This window comes from Pongo pygmaeus, chromosome 10, assembly GCF_028885625.2.
Source record: "Pongo pygmaeus isolate AG05252 chromosome 10, NHGRI_mPonPyg2-v2.0_pri, whole genome shotgun sequence".
Taxonomy (NCBI): domain Eukaryota; kingdom Metazoa; phylum Chordata; class Mammalia; order Primates; family Hominidae; genus Pongo; species Pongo pygmaeus.
This window is the reverse complement of record NC_072383.2, coordinates 114,798,030-114,818,941: the sequence shown is the minus strand read 5'-3', so window position 1 is coordinate 114,818,941 and position 20,912 is coordinate 114,798,030. Positions and strand designations below refer to the sequence as shown.

General features: G+C 37.1%; 1 protein-coding gene across 4 annotated transcripts in view; it reads left to right on the top strand.

The window, feature by feature from the left end:
- MED13L (mediator complex subunit 13L) overlaps positions 1-20,912 on the top strand; it is a 320,014-nt gene that overhangs the window by 163,489 nt on the left and 135,613 nt on the right. For 3 of the 4 annotated variants that reach the window (XM_054445342.2, XM_054445341.2, XM_063646757.1), the window contains 2 exons: positions 2,827-2,911; positions 17,463-17,546. In XM_054445342.2, the coding sequence (XP_054301317.1) occupies positions 2,827-2,911; positions 17,463-17,546 (169 nt within the window). The remainder of the gene's footprint in view (positions 1-2,826; positions 2,912-17,462; positions 17,547-20,912) is intronic. The other variant, XM_054445343.2, reaches the window with a different exon arrangement.

Here is a 20,912-nt window from a genome sequence, read left to right as displayed (position 1 = left end):
TATACAGCAATTGTGGTAAAGTTGGCATTGCCTGTGCATGCTCATTAATTGATCAGTGTTCCACAGTGCATGCCTGGAGAGCTGTAACACCTCAGTATTTCAGTTGACAAAGTATTTGAGAATAATTAGAGGGAGTTTGTTGTTTGTAAACTTTCCTTTGACATCCCCTGACAAGGTCAAGGTAACACCAACATTAAAAGTTGTAAAATGATGGTATCATGAGGAAGGAATTAGATGTGAATATGAGATATTAAGACAGGTAACCTGGTTTCTTCAAGTCAACTGCATGTTTAAAAAAAAGGAAATGGGCTGTACTTGATCAAAGAAGACTTAAGAGAAAATTGGCAGACCTTGCTTAGAATATGATTTGATGCACACTGAAGTATTTAGGAGTGGGATTTGCCATAAAGTATATCAAAATAAAAACAAAAAGGGTGGTTGCAGCAGGAGACATAATGTTGATTATTTGGCTTAGGAATTTATTGGGACTTGTTATTCTATTTTCTTCTCCCTTCTTTCTCTCTCTCCCTCTTCTGTCTCCCTCCTCCCCTTCTCCTCTCTCTCTTCCCCCCCTTGCCCCCCTTCGCCCCCTTCCCCCCTCCCTCCCTTCTCTCTCTTCCCCTCTTCCTCCCCCACTCTCTCTCTCGGTCCCTCCCTCCTTTTTATTTATTTTTTTTGAGACAGGCTTTCACTCTGTCACGCAGGCTGGAGTGCAGTGGTGGCACGGTTATGGCTTGCCGCAACCTTGACCCTGCTGGGCTCAAGCAATACTCTCGCCTCAGCCTCCAGAGTAGTTGGGACAACAGGTGTGCACAACTACACCTGGCTAATTTTATATATATATATATATATATTTTTTTTTTTTTTTGTAGAGATGGGGATTGGCTGTGTTGCCCAGGCTGGTCTTGATCTGCTGGGCTCAAGCAATCTTTCTGCCTCGGCCTTGCAAAATGTTGGGATTACAGCTGTGAGCCACCACATCCAGCCCCCTATTTTCAAATATATTTGGAGATTTTAATATTAGAAGTTTTAAACAATGTGCCGAATAGGTGTCACCAGTGGAAGAAAATTATGGAAATAAAAGTGGCACACTCTTCACAAGTGCTGCATCACCAGCACTCTTTATGGCGCAGAGGATGATTATGTAGGAAGATACCGCACCAGTGACTGAGTTGAAGACTGATTCAGAAGAGGTAGACTTGGAATATTGATGTAGTTAGGAATTTTTAACTAATTTATTTTGCTTATATTAATCTGTTTTACGTATGCATAATAATGGAATATGATGAATAGGACTCACGTTTAAAGGAGCTCTTTGAATAATTGGAAAGTAAAAATTGTAAGTGATAGGAATGATGTTATAGTTTGTTACCTTCCCCTCTTCTCCTGGTGGTTTGCAAAATGATGGTGTATCTTAAACTTGATGGTGCCTTAGAGTCAGTGAAACACATTAGGAAATAAAAACAAATTAATGTGGGGTGTTCTTTCTATTGAGATATTAGCTCTCTTTCAAACCCAAAAAAGTTCCACCCAAAGGATAAATGTGTCAGAGGGAACATAGATTCATGATACCTGCAGAACATTGTTGGAAATTTTGGAATGTTCTGTCTTAAGTAAAGACTATCATTTGTTAGCAGGAATGTTTTTCTGTTTGCTGTACTTTATGTCTCTTGCTGTAAATATCATAACTGTTTTAGACAGAGATTGCTTTGGGAAAATTTGGTAAATCAGTATTAGCCACAAAGGCAGGAAGACAAAAAGTTATTTGACATAACCAAGAAAAAAAAAATTCAGCTTTGTAATTTTCAGAAAGTCTAATAGATAAAAGGCCTGAATGTGTAGTTTTTCAAATGCTGTCTGATTTGAGAATATGGAGATGCATTTTGGTATGTCTACTGGTGTGGTAAAAGCATTAAACATGCCTTATGGATATCATGTGTGTTTTAATTCTGTCAGAATTTTCTCCTCTGAGTGCTTTTGTCAAGATAACAAGTAAAAGAGAGGAAATTTTCTTCTGTGAATGTTGTTTTCATCCTTCCAATTTTTTGCTATCTTGCATTGAACTAGTGTAATTTAAAAGGAAATTAACTGTCTTCTCTAGGACATTTTGTATCTGTTTATATATTTACGAAAATAAAAGGAGTTTTAGGAATGCATGGGGCGTTGTTAATACGTTGGATTCTTTTGGTGTTGGTGTTACTTGTGGCTCAATGTTATAACATATTTCAGAGGCAAACAAGATACTTCCCAAAATGTCAAACATTAACAAAATTATAAATTCAGGAAATAAATTTGATGTTCTGGGAAGATGTAATTTCCTGACAGTCTCTAAAATCATGTCCTTTAGACCTTCAAAACATGTAAAGACATTTGTGTAAATCTGACACTTTTGGAATTTTTTTTCTCTTGATTTTCCCTCTCAAAAACATTTTATAACTTTGCTATTAATTTGTGACATTCTTTTTACCTTTAAATAGAACTTTAACAAAATTAGTCTTTGCGATACTCTTAAATAGATTAATTTGAGAATTTTAAATGATTTTAAACTTTGAAGAAGCCGATTGTGAAGACATTTATGGGAGGAGTGTTACACCATGCCTCATATTTCAGACTTTAAAACCAAGACACATTACTTTTTTTTGTACGTAAATATTTTCTAACTTTGGGCAAATACTTAAATTCCACTCTCTGTTTCAGTGTGAGATTATTTAAGTCATTTAAATTAACTCATGAACTTTGCTTTAGAAAAATGTTTTAAAAGTTTCTTTTTATTTGGATGTCCTTTTTACTGGTTCTTTTTTTTTCTTTTTTCTTTTTTTTTTTCAGTTGTGGAAGAAGGACTCTGGGAAAATGGCCTTTCCTATGAATGTAGGACGCTGCTCTTCAAAGCGATCCACAATCTGTTAGAAAGGTAAGAGAAGGAACAGCAGACAGTGGTTTGCAGACAACTAAGTATATTGCTAGATACTGAGAGTTTCCTGTAATTTTCAAAAACTTTTCACTTGCAATGATTTATTGCTAGTATGAAAATTACATAAATCTTTAGTTTCTCTTTCTATTGATATAATTTGAAATTTAGGGAAGTTTTGGGAATGGTACAAGGAACTCCAATATTCCCTGCCCTTCAACGGTACTTTTTATTTTTAAAATTTATTCCCTAAGTCATTTGCATATTTGTAAACTCAAGATTGATGTTCTTTTTTACCCTTAAGTATTTGGTGTATATTTCCTAAGGACAAAGGTATATTAGCACAGTATCATAATAAAAATTAGGAAATTTAATATTGATAAAATGCCATTATCTAACCCGTAGTTCAATTCACATGTCATTGGTTGTCCCAGTTACATCCATTATAGCTTAACCTCCTAAGATTCAATCCATGATCATACATTATATTTAGTTTTCATGTCTCTTTAAATCCAGAACAGTTCTTTAGTCTTTTTTTCTTTCTTGACATTGATATTTTTGTTGAGTTCAAACCTTATATTGACTTTCAGTTTGAGATAGTTTTCTCATGCTAAAATTCAGGTTATGCTTTTTATTAGTAGTAGGAATACCATAGAAGTGATGTGTTTTCAGTAGGCTCATATCGTCAGTGTCCCATTGTTAGTGATGTTAACATGTCCTGTCAGTTGACTGAGGTAATGTTCTGTCAAGTTTCTCCACTATAAACTAATAAGTATTTTGTTAACTATTATCTTTGTCAATTTTGTATTTGTAATTAATATGTAATTTGTGGCCAGATACAATGAGATTGTATAATTATCCTATTTCTCATCAAATTTTCATTTATTTATTTTAGCCTATATTGGAGGTTCTTGCTTAAATCATTTATTACCATTATGGTTGTACTGTTAATTTTCAAATGCCACCATTCTTTCTACTTTTTATTAGTTGGCATCCTGTTGCAAGGAAGAGCTTTTTCATTTTCTTCCATTTTAGTTCCCTATTTATTTATTTATCTTGCTATGTAAATTGGGACCCATGGATTGTTATTTTATTGAATGGATTATAGTTGATTTTTACTATCATTTATTTTGATGCTTAAATTCTTCCAGATTTGGTCAGAGGAAGCCCCTTTGTGATGGCTCGCTCCTATGTCCTTTTGACATGATCCCATAGTTGGAGCATCCCCTTACTTTCTGGCATAACAATATGTTCCAGGCTCTGAATAGTGTTTTGAGGGGAGAAGTAGATGAGAAAGAATGGGTTCATTAAGAGCTTGTGTGAGAAAAACATTTTACTTCTCTTCCTGAGTCTATATGTAGTACTTTCAGGTAATCAAAACTGTAAGGACTTTCCAGTTTCTCATCCAAACTATTGGCTAGGGTGGTTACCACTATAATACAACTGCTTAGGATACTTGAGCTACAGTTGATATGTTATTTAAGTTACTCACGAAGACTTTTCTCACCGAAGATTTCTCTATTTCTCATTCTCAACTTTAGCTCCTCTGAGTGCTCCTCCAAATCTGTCTTTTGGAGTAGACCTAGAAATCATCTGTTACTAAGGTGTACTATGCATGTGGAACCATTGATTTAAGAGTTGAGTGCTCTTAAGTATTGTAAATATTTGGTAATTCTGTCTCCCACTGTAAAACAAAGTGTACACACAAACTCTATCCAAGAAAATGTGGAAAACTTACTGTTGCCATAATCCTGTACCAGAATAAAGCTCTTGATATCTCTGCAATAATTAATGCACGTTTAAGCACACTTCTTTTTATACAAAGTTACAAGGTGTGTGAACAAAGTATATTTTAAAATTGTAGCTCACTGTGTTTTTTTTTTTAATATCATGATTTATTCCTTTCAGAAGAATACAAACAAATGCGAAGATGAATTACATTCTTTTAACTTTTGTACTGGCAATGGTAGCATGTTTCTTTGTCGAGAGACAATTAGAAGAGCAGAAAAACTGGGAGGGAGGGGAAATGCAGGTAATTCATTTATTTTTGGCTCATGAATTCAGAATTTTTGTTGGAAATTGAAGTCAGGTCAAATTAAAGTATTATTTATAAGAAAATCATCAGCCTGGGCAACATGGTGAGACTATGTCTCTACAAAAATTTTAAAAGCCGAGCATGGTGGTGTGCTCCTGTGGTCACAGCTGCTTGGGAGGTTGAGGTGGGAAGATTGCTTGAGCCCAGGAGGTTGAGGCTGCAGTGAGCTGTGTTCATGCCACCACACTCTAGCCTGGGTGACAGAGTGAGACCCTGTTTCAAAAAAAAAAAAGGAAATTAATTATGACATATAAAGTTTGGGATAGTTCTAAAGAATTTTGGGTTATTCCTTGGCTTTATTTCAGGGTCTGTTACTTGGACAGTTACCTAATCTCACTAAGCCTTAGTTAACATTTAAGTACAGGACACCATGTACCTTGAGCTTTTGCTAGATGATAGATACATATCATGTGTGCCACATAATGCCTCACATACTGTTAATGTCAGTAATTATTTTCACCGTAAATTTTTTATTTTACATACTTTGATTTGTATTCTTTCAAATTTCATAAAGTAGTTCCAGAATGCTCTATTTGAGCCCTCCTACAGGAGTCAATTTTGAAACAAATAAAACATCTTTTCTTTTAGAAAATAATGATCAAACAAACCATCTTCATGTAGTTTGTATGGATGACTTCAGATTCTTTTGAAAAATGGTACTAATCCTGTTGTTCTTTAAGATAATAATTTTCTCTTATCAAACTTAATGTAACTTTGTTCTATGAATGAAAATTACCCTGCTCATGAGATAGGAAAGCAAATTTAAATGATTGTTGTTGGCTCCATTTATTCATTGTCAACAGAAGTTGGAAGGGCTAATATATGATTGCTTATCTGTGGTGGTGGATATCATGAAAATTACGCACAGCTCCCCCCCACCCCCGTGCCCTCCCCCCTCCTTTTTTTTTTTTAAAGCTCAGCTATTATTAATGTTAGAGTGTATTTTATGTGTGGCCCACGACAGTTCTTCCAGTGAGACCCAGGGTAGCCAAAATGTTGGATACCTGTACAACCGTTTGTTGTAGTCTTTGAAAAACCTGTTTACAATATGAATTTATTGAGAATTTATTTACTCTCTTATTCCTGGCAATTTTCTGTTATGCCTTTTCATTTCTATTTCGATAAGATGTGGATATTGTGAGTTTCTGGCTTGAAAGCTAGAACTGAGGGTTTTTTTTGTTTGTTTGTTTGTTTTGAGATGATGTCTCACTCTGTTGCCCAGGCTGGAGTGCAGTGGCACGATCTCAGGTCACTGTAACCTCCACCTCCCAGGTTCAAGCAATTCTCCTGCCTCAGCCTCCTAAGCAGCTGGGACTACAGGCGCGTGCCACCATGCCCAGCTAATTTTTGTATTTTTAGTAGAGATGGGGTTTCACCATATTGGCTAGGCTGGTCTCGAACTCCTGACCTCATGATCCACCCGCCTCGGCCTCCCAAAGAGTTGGGATTACAGGCATGAGCCACGGCGCCCGGCCGAACTGAGAATATTAAAACAGATCATCAAGGACTTTATCCCTTGGAGAGCGTTTGTGTCTTCCTAGCCGTTTTTTCCTTAGTTTGCGTGTTAACAAAGTTTGTATTGTGATCTATTATTTCTGCTTTTTATTTTTTAAGCATAAGATAGGTTTAATTAAAAGGGAATTTCATTTACTACCTTGAGAATCTCTCACAGCTAAGCAGGAGCCATATAAATTGACCTTCTTTCCAAAAGGCTGCAATTTCTATTGTATGCAGAATAATGTCGCTGAAGTGAGTTATTGAAAAACAATTTTGCTATAGAAATTAAGGAAATTTGTCACAGAATAATACAATTTCATTTGTCATTGCTATTGATTGGTGCTGAGGTAATCTTATATTGATGCTGTGTAGAATATTTTAAATTCTGTGGTAATGTGACTTTAAATATTTTCACCTTTCACTTACTTCTCCTGTAACTCTTCAGTATTTGTTGAAACTACATTGTATATATCTAGCTAGGGTCATCTGTCCATTAAAAACACCGAAAAGACCACTGCTACTTACTGAAGAGCATTTTCCATAACGATATCAGACAGAAGATAACATAGTTAGCTTTAATTTTATGTTTCTTTTTGGGGGTACGTGTTTGCTTAAGTCCTTTTCTTCACTTCCTTCAGAGATAAGAGATATTTTGGATCTCAGTTCTACCAGTTAACTGTGTGACACATGCCAGTGACTAAAGCCTGCTGAGCTCCTGTTCCTTCACCAGTAACATGGTGAAGGGTTCTTTGGCTCAGCACAGTACCTTTCTCATTGTAAGAGCTCAATAAATGGTTAACTGTTGTTGATACTAGCTAACAGGAGTATTGATATTACCTTTTCAGAGTTGGAGACAAACATTAAAAGTCACATAGTCAATTTACCCAGCTAATTGTGGAATCCCTTTCTATAATATCTTTTTTTTTTTTTTCTTTTTTTGAGACAGAGTCTCGCTCCGTTGCTTGGGCTGGAGTGCAGTGGCACGATCTTGGCTCACTGCCATCTCTGCCTCCCGGTTTCAAGCGATTCTCCTGCCTCAGCCTCCCCAGTAGCTGGGATTACAGGTACCCACCACCACACCTGGCTAATTTTTGTATTTTTAGTAGAGATGGGGTATCACCATGTTGGCCAGGCTGGCCTCAAATTCCTGACCTCAAGTGATCTGCCCACCGTGGCCTCCCACCGTGCTGGGACTACAGGTGTGAGCCACTGCACCCAGCCTTATAATATCTTTTTTACTGAATATATACTTTTGGTTAAGTAAGCACAGTTTTCCAAAGAGTTCTTTTTATCTTTAAAGAGTGCTTAGTATTAGAAAGTCTTACACTGAGCAGAAATCTGTCTTCCTCTAACTTTCATTTCTTCATTAACTCTGTTCTTTGGGATCATTTATAACGCAACCAGTTCTGCTTCCATGTGATGGACTTTTTGATATCTTGACCCTCCTGAATTGTGGTTCTTAATATATAATATTGAATTCCCCACCTTTCCTTACCAGCCTTCCAGAAGTCCATCCAGTTGGTCCCATTCTCTTCATTTTGGCCTGCTTCAAGATACCATAAGTGTTTTATGAAGTATTCAGTCAGGTTAGGCTCAGTTATGCTGTAGTAACAGAAGACCTCAAAGATCTTACTAGCTCATCCAGTAGAAGTTTATTTCATGCTCATGTTGCATGTTCATTGTGAGCAATTGATTATAGTACTATATCCTTTTCCCTCCACAACTCATGTTGGCAGGGCACCCTCCTGGGTATGACTAGGTGGGCCCATGGTAGAGAGCACAGAGCAGTGGCGGAGCACATGGTCGCCCATTAATGCTTTTGCTCGGAAATGGTATATCCCATTTCTGCTCACATTTCATTGGCCAAGACATTCAGCACCAACCTTAAAATCTAATGCATGACAAGGTATCATCTTTCAGTAGGAAGATACCCAAGGTACATGGCCAAGCTTGATATCAGTGGGACAGGAAGGGATAGCATTTATTTATATAGTATACACATGGGGATAGTATACCTTTGGGAAAAGAATGTATCTACCATACCTATTAATTGAGTTATCTTCCCCTTCTGTTACTGTAATCTGTCTTCCAGACAGCTGGCCAGTTATGTTACTGAAACAGATATGTTTCTGAAACATACCTATGGCTACTTATACCTGGTTTTTAAAACTTTGAGTCTTATTGGCTTCTTTTGGTACGTTTTTTATTTGTAATTTGTCAGAATTTCAGTATCTGAGAGTATACATTCTGAATTTTATAGTTTTAGATCATGCAATTACACTGATTTTTCCTTGCTTTTGAAAAAGTAAACGTGCTTCCTATTTTCTTAATGATCAGTTATCTTTTTTTGTTGGAAAAATGCGCAGAATGATAAAATGCGCAGAATGATAAAATGTAGAAAAATGCGCAGAATGATAAAATGTAGTTTTTACTTATGTAGAGTCTCTGCTAGTCCCCTCTACTTCTTTCCATCCTTCCTCCCTTTCTAATAATGCACCAGTTGAGATTGTTCTTCATCAGTCCTCAATTTAGGGAAATTTTGTTAGGTATTTATGATGAACTTCTCAAAGGTTACACTTTGTGTTTTAAGTTAAGATTGCCTCACACTCCTTAGGGAAAGGTGCTTTGGCTATCAATAGATGATGGGAAAAAAAATCTGCAATCATTTTTCAAGAGTTTCTTCATTTGGCATTTTTAATATTGCAGACCTAATGGCTGTTACTTTGTTAGGATAGTTAGTATAAGTTTTCATAATATACCATATCCTTTTCACCTAACTCTATCAAAATAAAGTAAAATATTGGATGTAAAAGGTTTTAAAAAGCCGGAAAATATGTGCAGTTCAAAAACTTAAAAAGAGTTTTTCTTATTGCTTGAGTGATTTGTACCACATATGGGACTTAGGAAAATCTTGCTTTTCTAGCTATGTAGAAATACTTAAAAGGTCTGACACAGTGCTATCAAATTGGCATTATGTGCAGTAGTATACTTTAAATTTTCTTAACTTTTTAGAATAAAATATATAAGTTAATTTCAATAGAAAGCTCATTTTTTTCTCTAAAATGCAGATGATTGCTTTGCATACAAGAGAAGATTACTTGGGTCTTTTGAAGCTGTTATGCTTAATCATGTCCATACTTACTTAGGGAGACTTTAATCTGTGGGTATCTGACATTTGTAAAACATAATGGCTCTTCAGAGCAGTCAGCTGGTGCTGCTGTACTAGTGGGTTGTCAGCATGTTTACCCCATGGTAGTTTATAACACAGCTGTAAAATTGCCTTTGGCCCAGAGCTGCTCTGTTTGCCAAGATTCAGTGTTTAGAGTTAAGATATTTTACTTGGAATATACAGTGAAAATAATGTGGGGAAAATTGGAATTATAATTATGATGACAATAGCATTGTATTTGTCTATTCCTATCTTTCAATGTGTTGTGTTATTGTAATAGAGGTGATTATCAAAGGGCAAATGAGGCCGGACACGTGGCTCACACCTGTAGTCCCAGCACTTTGGGAGGCCGAGACAGGTGGATCACCTGAGGTCAGGAGTTTGAGACCACCCTGACCAACATGATGAAACTCTGACTCTACTAAAAATGCAAAATTAGACAGGTGTGGTTGCACATGCCTGTAATCCCAGCTACTCGGGAGACTGAGGCAGGAGAATCACTTGAACCTGGGAGGCGTAGGTTGCAGTGAGCTGAGACCGTGCCATTGCACTCCAGTCTGGGCGAGAAGAGTGAAACTCCGTCTCAAAAAAAAAGCAAATGAGCAGTGTCCTCATATGTGGTGGTGAAGGGATTTCAGAATAACATATTCACTGGAGCATGGTGGGATGTACCGCCCTAGTTAAAGAAATCGTGATGTAACATTGAGAGTCGTTGGGTACAATGTGATAACAGGAGCAAGAAATGAGTAATCAATAAATACCAATTTTATTGAAATAACAGTGTTTATTTCTCTAAAGAAAGCAGGAGAACGAGTCTTTAGACTTAAGGGGCATGTACTTTAATGAAAGAGTCAGTACAGATATCGTAGAACAAGTGACTGAAAGCACATGTCTATTTGTAAATGTCTGGAAAGAAACATTTACCCTGAGACTAATCAGTCTGTGTAGCTATTTAGTGAATATTTTTTGGTCAAGGGAAGGAATTAAGACTTTAAATTAAAAAAACAAAATTGATCTGGGAGCAGCAGCTTGTGCCTCTAAGCCCAGCTACTCAGGAGGCTGAGTCAGGAGGATTGCTTGAGGCCAGGAGTTTGAGACCAGGCTGGGCAACAAAGCGAGACCCCCATCTCTAAATAAAAATAAAAGTAAATTAAAACTAAAGAAATAAAAAATAAAGATTAGCTGATTGTGGTGACATGTGCACTTGTAGTCCCAGCTATTTGCGGGACCAAGGCAGGAGGATGGCTTCAGCCCAGGAGTTTGAGGCTGTAGTGAGCTCTGATCTGCCACAGCACTCCAGCCTGGGCAACAGAGTGAGACCCTATCTCTAAACATAAATAAATAAGTACATAATTTTATTTGGTAGTTGGAGAGTGAGATTAGACATTAAAAGTTTAAAACTAGAGGAGAGATAAAGTTTTTGGAATTAAATTAGAATGGACATTTCAGGTGAGGCTAGGCTTGTAAAAGAGGCTAACTGGACAGGCATGTTAGAGAGGATGGGATTAATAGGGCTTGCCTGGCAAGAGGAGACTGTATCCACTAGGGCACAGTAGTAGCCTAAAGTAATGAAAATACAGGAATCGCCTGGCGCGATGGCTCACGCCTTTACTCCCAGCACTTTGGGAGGCTGAGGCAGGTGGATCACAAGGTCAGGAGTTCAAGACCAGCCTGACCAACATGGTGAAACCCCGTCTCTACTAAAAATACAAAAATTAGGTGTGGTGGGGTGCGTCTGTAATCCCAGCTACTCAGGAGGCTGAGGCAGGAGAATCGCTTGAATCTGGGAGGCAGAGGTTGCAGTGAGCCAAGATCACACCACTGCACTCCAGCCTGGGTGACAGAGTGAGACTCCGTCTCAAAAAAAAAAAAGAAAAAGAAAATATAACAAAATATAGGGATCACTTGGGAAAGGTTTCTTCAGCCCCTTGATTATGTGGGTTTATTTTATTTGGTTAGGGATTGGGAGCATTGTAGTTTCTAGGAAGGAGACTTCTTTGCATATATATTTGATTTGGATTGCAATGGTGAGCAAAAGGCTTTGAGGCTGGTGGAGATACTCTAGTATGAAGTAATGTAAAATTTAGCCTATGTGAGATGCTCTGTAACTCAGTGATTAACAGAAGATGTAATTTTGTTGAGGTTATGGTAGGGAAATCTGTGAAAACTGTCATACTTAAATAATTTGAAGGGCACAGGAAAGAACAGAGCTAGTGATGGGCTCCCTTCTATACCTCCCAACTGTCTCATCTGGGAAATGGCTTCCCAAGCTAGGCTGTGGCTGCTCTGGTGACATTTGTAATCTTACATCAGGTCTGCCTGTGGCTTTGGGATTAGAGTTTGGGGTGCCAACTTTGGAATCAGGCTGCATTTGTGCTTAATTATTCAGAGCCATATGGCATGACACAGAAACATTAGGTACACACATACACACAGCCTGATTTCATTTTCATTTTTCAGCAGCTGTTTTCTTTTTGAAACAGTGATTTTGGGGAGGTGGTGGGGGTTGGGAACAGAAATAATTTCCTAGTACTATTGCTTAAAGACCATTTTATAAATCTGGCATCACAGTGATCTTGCCAGATAATATGGTACTAGTTTACAGCATTATATCATATTTGGATAGTGAAGTCATTTAGAAAATCTCAATAATAATGACTGGGATTACTGAGTAGAGAACCAGGGTTAATTGATATATAGTCTTAGCACTATTTATGGTGATATTGATTTGAAACAGTTTTTGCCTGATGGAGTGTGTCTGCTTGATTTATTTATTTGTGAAGTTAAGTATAAATTTTGAACCTCAAAGCTTGATAGAGTGTAAAAAAGGGGAAATTATATTTCTGATGTAACTTTTATATCTTAGAATTATCTTTCATTAAAAGATTTGCAAATTATGTTCTTTAAAATATCATTAAAGCATTTGGGCAGCAGTGCTGGTCATACTAAACATTTTTTAGTGTCTATGAATCTACTATGATTTTAATCTTCAGTGGGATATGATGGGCTATAAAGAATTGAAATATGTAGATTTTTTTCCCCTCAAACACCACTGTTGCATTAGCGAGAATACATACACATAAGAAAATTCAAATAACAGTACAAGACTACCCATGATTAGTGATTATAAACAAGAAAAATGCCAGCATTACATTATGAATAGGAAAATACTCCTTGGTATATGGCATTCATTTCTCATATGTTTATTGAGCACCTCCCAATATAGAGCATACATTTAAGCATGTTACATAGTGGGCACTTAACTATTTGTTGAATATTGTTAGTGGATAAGACAGACACACATCGTCTGTACTCCCAAAGAACTGATAGTTTTATTGGGGAATAAAGCTGTAGAACTTAATCTTTACAACTCAGTGGTGAAAGTGCTGATTTGTAGATGTTAGAGTAGTGTGCAGGCTTGATCCGGGACAGAAAGAATGAATAGAATTCAAATTAGAGGAGAAGGGAGAAGAAAGAGATTTCGGGCCAAAGCAGGGTTAATAGACGTTAGTGGTAGTATTTAATATGGAAATTCAGAGCCAAGGACATGCTTCGTAGTTTACCAACCCTATGTAATTGTGTGTGTTGTTTTGCTCTTCCACACATTTTTTCTGAGGACAGAATTTATAGTGGCTTTCATTAATTTTTGTTGTTGTTGTTTTGTTTTTGAGACAGGATCTCTCTCTGTCACCCAGGCTGGGGTGCAGGGGTGCCATCATAGCTCAATGCAGCCTCGACTTCCTGGGCTCCAGTGATCTGTCCACTTCAGCTCCCTGAGTCCTGAGTAGCTGGGACTACAGGTGTGCATGACCACACCCAGCTAATTTTTGTAATTTTTGTAGATACAGGGTTCCACTATGTTGTCTGGTGTCAAACTCCTGGCCTCAAGGTGTTCTTCCACTTTGGCCCCCCAGAGTGCTGGGATTACAGGCCTGAGCCACTGTGCCTGTCTCATTAATTTTTTTTTTTTTTTTTGAGATGGAGTCTCTGTCTTCACCCAGGCCAGAATGCAATGGTGTGATCTTGGCTCACTGCTGTCTCTACCTCCTGGGTTCAAGCAGTTCTCTTGCTCCAGCCTCCCGAGTAGCTGGGATTACAGGTGCCCACCACAACACCCAGGTAATTTTTGTATTTTTAGTAGAGACGGGGTTTTACCATGTTGGCCAGGCTGGTCTCAAACTCCTGACCTCAGGTGATCCACCCGTCTCGGCCTCCCAAAGTGCTGGGATTACAGGGGTGAGCCACTGTGCCCAGCCAGTTTTTTTTTAAAGCTATAGACCCATGACCCAAAAACGTTTGAGAACCAAGGACTTTGTGCCTCTATACAGGCTACTGTTCAGTCAGCATATTCCCTTGTATCAATTAGGCCTTCCTTAGAAAAGGCACACCTTCTCTCTCATTTCCTCCTATAATCATGTGGAAATACTTCTATACTGCCTAATCTTGGAGGGACTGTGTGTGTATCTCCCATCTCTGTCCCAGTATTTAAAAAACTGAGTAAAAACACTACTTCATGCAATTCCCTGCTGTCATGTTTTCCTTTCATTGTGTGGGAAATCATTGATCACAGAGAAACTCATTAGCAAATGAAAAATCATGTAAGTTATTTGTGACTCTCATTTGGAAACACAGGGTTTCAGATTGAAGCATCAGTATTTTCCATGGCTGTTTTGTATGTAACAACCTTTTGTTGACATTACCTGACGAAGAAATATGACCTGCAGTGGGAACTCAAGGACCTCTATTCACACAGTGTTGGACTCTCAGCGTTTTCATCAGCCTTTTTGCCTTTTGCTTTTGTCCTTGAGTGGTCTTGACTGTACACTGCTCTTCTACCCTCCAGACCTTGTTTGTTTTTTCTGGAATGAAGTCCAGCATATAGAATTTGTGACTTTTACTTGATAGAAGAACAAATAAACTTTCACACATTGTCCTCTTTAGTCACAGATGTTTTATCGGCTTTTATTTCATATTATACTGTCTATAGCCTTGGATTTTTCTTTCTGTACACTGTAAATTTATGATTTGTTACTGAATAAATGGTTGTTTTGAATTCTGACCTTCAAGACATGAGGAGATGAATATTTTTTAAAACAGTATTTACTAAGTGAGGATGTGTGTTACTGGAAGACTGTTCAGTGTTTGACGTGACTCCATACCTGTTACGTGCCTTATTGCTTTTATTCTCAGCATTATCAATTTTAAGATATACCTTCAATTTAACAATGGCTTTTGGAGAATAAAGAAGCATTACCACGTTAAATAGACCTGTAATTTACAAGGTACATTTGGACTTGAGAAATAAGGAAAGAATTGGGAAAATGTGACAGCATGAGAGTTGGTATATGCTAGTTATTAAATGTCCTGGCTCTGTGATCAGATATACCTGGGCTTGTGTGCAGCTCTGCTGTTTATTATCTGGATGACATTCTCACTGTGCCTCAGCTTCTTCATCTATAAAAATTGCCATTGTAACACTCATGTTTTATTACTATTACAAGAGTTAAATGGTAATCAACCAGGTAGTGGTGGTATAGTGATTCTGGTAGCAGTTACTGATAATATTGTTGCAGAAACTTGGTATCAAACACTAGAGTTCTAGTGGAAATGTGTCTATATGTACGCTAATAAAAATATAATTAAGTCTGTTAGCTAGTGAATAAACTGTGGAGATACTTTTTCAGTTTTGCTTATTGAATACTTCCTCCTTGGCTGGGTGTGCCATATTTCCTATTCTAAATTTAATGGAGTCACAGTCCTTACCCCTAAAAAGCATTTTTTTTTAAACTTATAAGCTTAGGAAAACAGATTTGGTTACTCTGAAAATGATTTTCTTCATTGTGAACAATGAAGATCGCAGTAGACATTCATTTTCAAAGTAAAACCAGTGGAGCCCAGTGACTTTTTGGTACATTGGTTCTCTGAATTGACTCTGCCCAAAAGGAGTTCCATTGTGGTCATCAGAAACTATTACCATTCACTAACCCATCTAACCTGTAATGAGTTGGGTGAGGGCTTGAATTGTTTCCATCCTCTTCAATGGTGTGGAAATTACAGAGGCAAAAGCCATGTGCAGAATTGCCTCAATATGGAATAAAGAATTGCTATATAACTCTTTTGCTGGTAGGTAGGACCTTGTATAGAAGAATTACATTCAGTGTTCTGACATCTTTTCTTACAAAATGTGTAGAATTTCATTGAATACTGTTAGAGATAACTGTATTTCACTAGTTCCAAATGTGCACATTTCCCCCATTTCCCCCCACATTTTTATGTTTTTATTTTTATTTTTATTTTTTATTTTTGAGATGGAGTTTCGCTCTTGTTGCCCAGGCTGGAGTGCAATGGCGTGATCTCAGATCACTGCAACCTCTGCCTCCCGGGCTCAAGTGATTCTCCTGCCTCAGCCTCCCAAGTAGCTAGGATTACAGGCGTGCACCACCACGCCCAGCTAATTTTTTGTATTTTTAGTAGAAACGGGATTTCACCATGTTAGCCAGGCTAGTCTCGAACTCCTGACCTCAGGTGATCTGCCCGCCTCGGCTTCCCAAAGTGCTGGGATTACTGGCATGAGCCATCGCATCCAGCCTCATTTTTATGTTTTTAAAATCAGTTATACTCCTTACAATCCATGGCATCCACAGTTGGCCAGGTGACAATTAAGATACAGTTGTCATTTGCCTGCACATGAGTGAACTTGGTCATAACTCTCTGTGTTGTTGTCAGTTCAGCTGAATTGTGCATGTTATTGTTGTTACAAGAGTTGGGTTCACTTGCCATTTAACATGTCTTCAAAAAGACATGTTAGAATACCTTGTGATTTGACATTAAAATGACATACACAAGTGGCATGGAAACAGAAGTGGGCCACTGCTTGTATATGAATAAAGCAGATATTCATTATAGAAGACACAATTGCAATTCCTTGTTTCTCGCAAAGCCATAATCAAGTGCTTTATTGTGCCTACAAAAAGAAAATACCTAAGATAAAGCTGGGCTGTATTTTTGTCACTGAGATCCTTGTCACGTAAAAAGTATTGCCTATCACATGCAAAGCCAAAAAATAAAAAATTTAAAAAGCCAGCATTAAAACTTGCAAGATGGGCTGGGCATGATGGCTCACACCTGTAATCCCAGCACTTTGGGAGGCTCAGGCGGGTGGATCACTTGAGGCCAGGAGTTCGAGACCAGCCTGGCCAACATGGCGAGACCCCGTCTCTATTAAAAGTACAAAAATTAGCCAGACATGGTGGTGCACGCCCATAATCCAGCTACCTGGGAGATTGAGACAGGAGAATCACTTGAACTTGGGAGGTGGCAGCTGCAGTGAGCCAAGATTGCACTACTGCCCTCCAGCCTAGGCAACAGAGACTCTGTCTCAAAAAAAAAACTTGAAAGATGGGTGTCAGTGGCTTGGACGAATATCTCTGAAGTTCTCTTAAGAAATGCTGTATTCCTAACATTCTTGATGATGCAAGAATTGAAATTATGCAGAAATGTGATTTTATTTGAAGTAATTCTGAAGCGTAAGATGTTTTAGAAATACATCAATCAATTTATTTTGCTTACTTTTGTTTACATTTTCTTTTTTACGTGGGCATAAGAATCTGTGCCCAGTGTCCCAGAGTTCTTTTGGAAAGTATAATGTAAAAATTTTAAGTGATAAAACATTTTGATTGTTTAATTGGTGATGTTTTTATTTTTGGTGATATATCTCATCTGGTGTATTGCTTCAGTGACTTACTAATTTGTTACTGATACTATAAAAGTAATTCTTGATGTAATTATTTTAGGTGCCTAATGGATAAGAACTTCGTTAGGATTGGGAAATGGTTTGTCCGACCCTATGAAAAGGATGAAAAGCCAGTCAACAAAAGGTGAGCCTTTAGAATGCTCTTGGCTTTTTGGTTTCTTTGGCCTTGTGGGTGGGTGAACAGCTTATTGATTTATTTATTTCCTAATAATGTTAGTAGTTTAGATATACTCAAATAGATTGCTGCATCACAGTGTTCTTAAATACTATATTATTAAATTTATATTCAATATTAAATATTGATTAGAAAGGTGATTGCCAGTATACTCATGTTTAAGCCACATATTACTATACTATTTGGAATTAAGATAATCTGTTTTGTTATTTTCCGTTTTCCTTCCTCATCTTTGACTTTTTTTTTTCTTTTTCTTTTCTTTTTTTTTTGAGGCTGTGTCTCACTCTGTCACCCAGGCTGGAGTACAGTAGTGCCATCTTGGCTCACTGCAGCCTTGACTTCCCAGGCTCAGGTGATCCTCCCAACTCAGCCTCCCAAGTAGCTGGGACCACAGGTGTATGCCACCACACCTGGCTAATTTTTTGTATTTTTGGTAGAGATGGGATTTTGCTGTGTTGCTCAGGCTGGTCTCGAACTCCTGAACTCAAGCCATCCGCCCACCTTGGCCTCTCAAACTGCTGGGATTATAGGTGCGAGCCATTGTGCCCGGCCTCATCATTAATTTTTTAAAAGTGTTGTATGGAATAAGTTTAAAAACAGTGAAGAAATGGTGACAATTTTTGTGCAATTCATTGGTACCCCTTAAAGAAGATCAACACATCTTTGATGATTGTAAAACCAGAACTGTGAATTACTTTCCTAAACAATCCTAAACTTTTAGCCATCATATGTGTGTGTTTAAATGCAGTCCTTGATACTATACAGACATGGAATTTTAGATCAGTCACACCAGAATTGGAAAACAAAACCCTCAAAATTTAAAATTTACTTTGGCTACCTCTGAGTGTAGCATACACATAATTGGAATCATAAGTCGATGGTGAATATTCATTACTGATGAGCATGGTATTCAATTTAAATTGTGTTTTATTATCAGTGTACTTGCCCTAAGTGTCCCAGGTACTGGGTGCAGATTAGAGCCCTTGAAGCCTTACATAGTAGTTTTAAGATTAGGCCTTTTCTTTTGGTTGCAAAATTTCAGCTGGAAACTCCTGCGTTATTAGGAACCTTTGCTTACTTAACTTTCTTAGTTTCTAGCAGAGACTTAATTAGTAGTCTTCTCACTCAACCTGTCTGCCTTAAATCTTTAATGAAATGGTTGTGGAATCTTCTCATTAACCAAACATAATTTATGAAAATTTTCAAATCAGATAAATTAGGGACCAGAAGTTTTCTTTGTCAAATCACCATAAACTTCTTTGAAGCATTTTCCTTTTCAGTACATTCAAAATCTTTTAAAAAGTAGCAATGTGTATGGGTGTGTAAAAGTTTGATTCTGTTTACAGATACTTTGACTGATGAAATGGGATTTTTTTTTCATGTATATATGTGTATATATATATGTATGTATGTATAGATTTGGCTTAACTAATGTGTTTCATGGGTTTTTACTTTTATTTAGTTTTACTTTTTTAATTTTTTGAGACAGGGTCTTGCTTTGTTGTCCAGGCAGGAGTGCCAGTGGCGTGATCTCGGCTCACTGCAACCTCTGCCTCCCGGGTTCAAGCGATCCTCCCACTTCAGCCTCCCAAGTAGCTGGGACTGTAGGCACACACCACTACACCCAGCTCATTTTTAAATTTTTTGTAAAGACAGGGTTTTGCCATGGCTGGTCTTGAACTCCTATGCTCAAAGCAGTCCACCTACCTTGGCCTCCCAAAGTTCTGGGATTACAGGTGTGAGCCCCTGTGCCTGGCCTTTGGTTTTTGCTTTTAATCTTAGCATTCTCCTTAAATTTACAAAGGACTTAAATTTAAATTTTCTGAGTGGTTTAAATTTGGCTTTTATGTTTATGACTCTGCAGAGTTAAATATGGAGTGCTTTATCCCAGTGACCTTCTTTATCATTCTGAGTAAGTCTGTCCATGCCTAACATGGATTGTGTCACTGGTCACTGGTGAGTTAAATGAGCTAGTCATAAAATAGCTTTAGATCATAAAATACAGGATGATTTGACAGCCACTTGGGGATGAAGAGGAAATGTAGATATAAAGTAGGGATTGAAGGAGTAGCAATTAGTATGTTAATAGTAAAAAATAATGTTAAAAAGTCAAATATAGTTATCAGCCTATTTTATATAGAGTTTGTATATCTTTACACTCATTTCGGCTCCAAAAATCTTCATAACTTTAGCAAGCATGATGTAAATAATGCATGTAATGTATTTGGGAATTTGATTCAATATAAATGGGAGGCTGCTGATATCTGAGCACTGTAATTGAATGGATTTTAGACTTTATGTTCATGATTGAATATGGGACTTTGTTTTCCTTCAGTGCAGAAATGTAAATTATTTTGAAATAGTATTTCAGAAAAGCTTAACAATTAGAAAACATTTAAATCAAAGATGAATTTAAAAATTGGCATTTGCTTTAATAAAACTTTATTAGGTATGATGACTTTTCCTCCTCTTATTCTCTGAGTGGAAAATAGAGCCTCTTGGTAGATGTTGAAATAGGATCTCAGTAGTCATGCCTGAGATGGACAGTTTTAAATGGACAGTCGTGCTGTGAAGGAGAGCATTTAGCATTAGATGAGAATTGGGTTCACGTCTTATTCTTCCACTTGCAAGTTAGATTTTGGACAAACTGTTTATCTCAGCTGAATTTTTATTATTATTGAATTGAAAATCATAATGTCTTACTTAGAGTGTTATAGTGAAGATTAAATTAGGTAATTTATGTGGCTGTTTATAATTTAGTTGAGAGAAAGAAATGAATTAAATTAATTTTTCTTAAGTTTAATTGTGTCTTTTTTGGTACATTGGTACAGATCCATTTAGTGACTAATGGAGAGGAAAACCTGTTGCCCAGTGCTAAACAAATTAAATGTACAAATTTATGTTTTAGAAAAGCTCTTATTTCTAAGTATAGTGTAATACTAGCATATAGTATCTGTATATAGTATCTATAATCTTAGCATATAGATAGTATATGCTAGGATTACTAGCATTACTGATTATTACTATTCCTGATTTCTCATACTGCATATTTTAGATATTCTAATCATGGTGAAAAAATACTGATGAATGGGTTCTCCCTGTTAGAATAATAGCGTATGATTTTTTGTGCTATAATTTCTTTCTGTACTCCTTTGAAGTTCTTGTGCTATGATTTCATTTACTAATGGACTCCTAAAAGAGTTCTTAATGTTTGATATGAGTTGATGTTCAGGAGAATTCTAAAATAGATTATTTACGTATTATATATTAAATATATGTATTTGATTAGGTAGTTTTAGAAACATAGAAATTCAT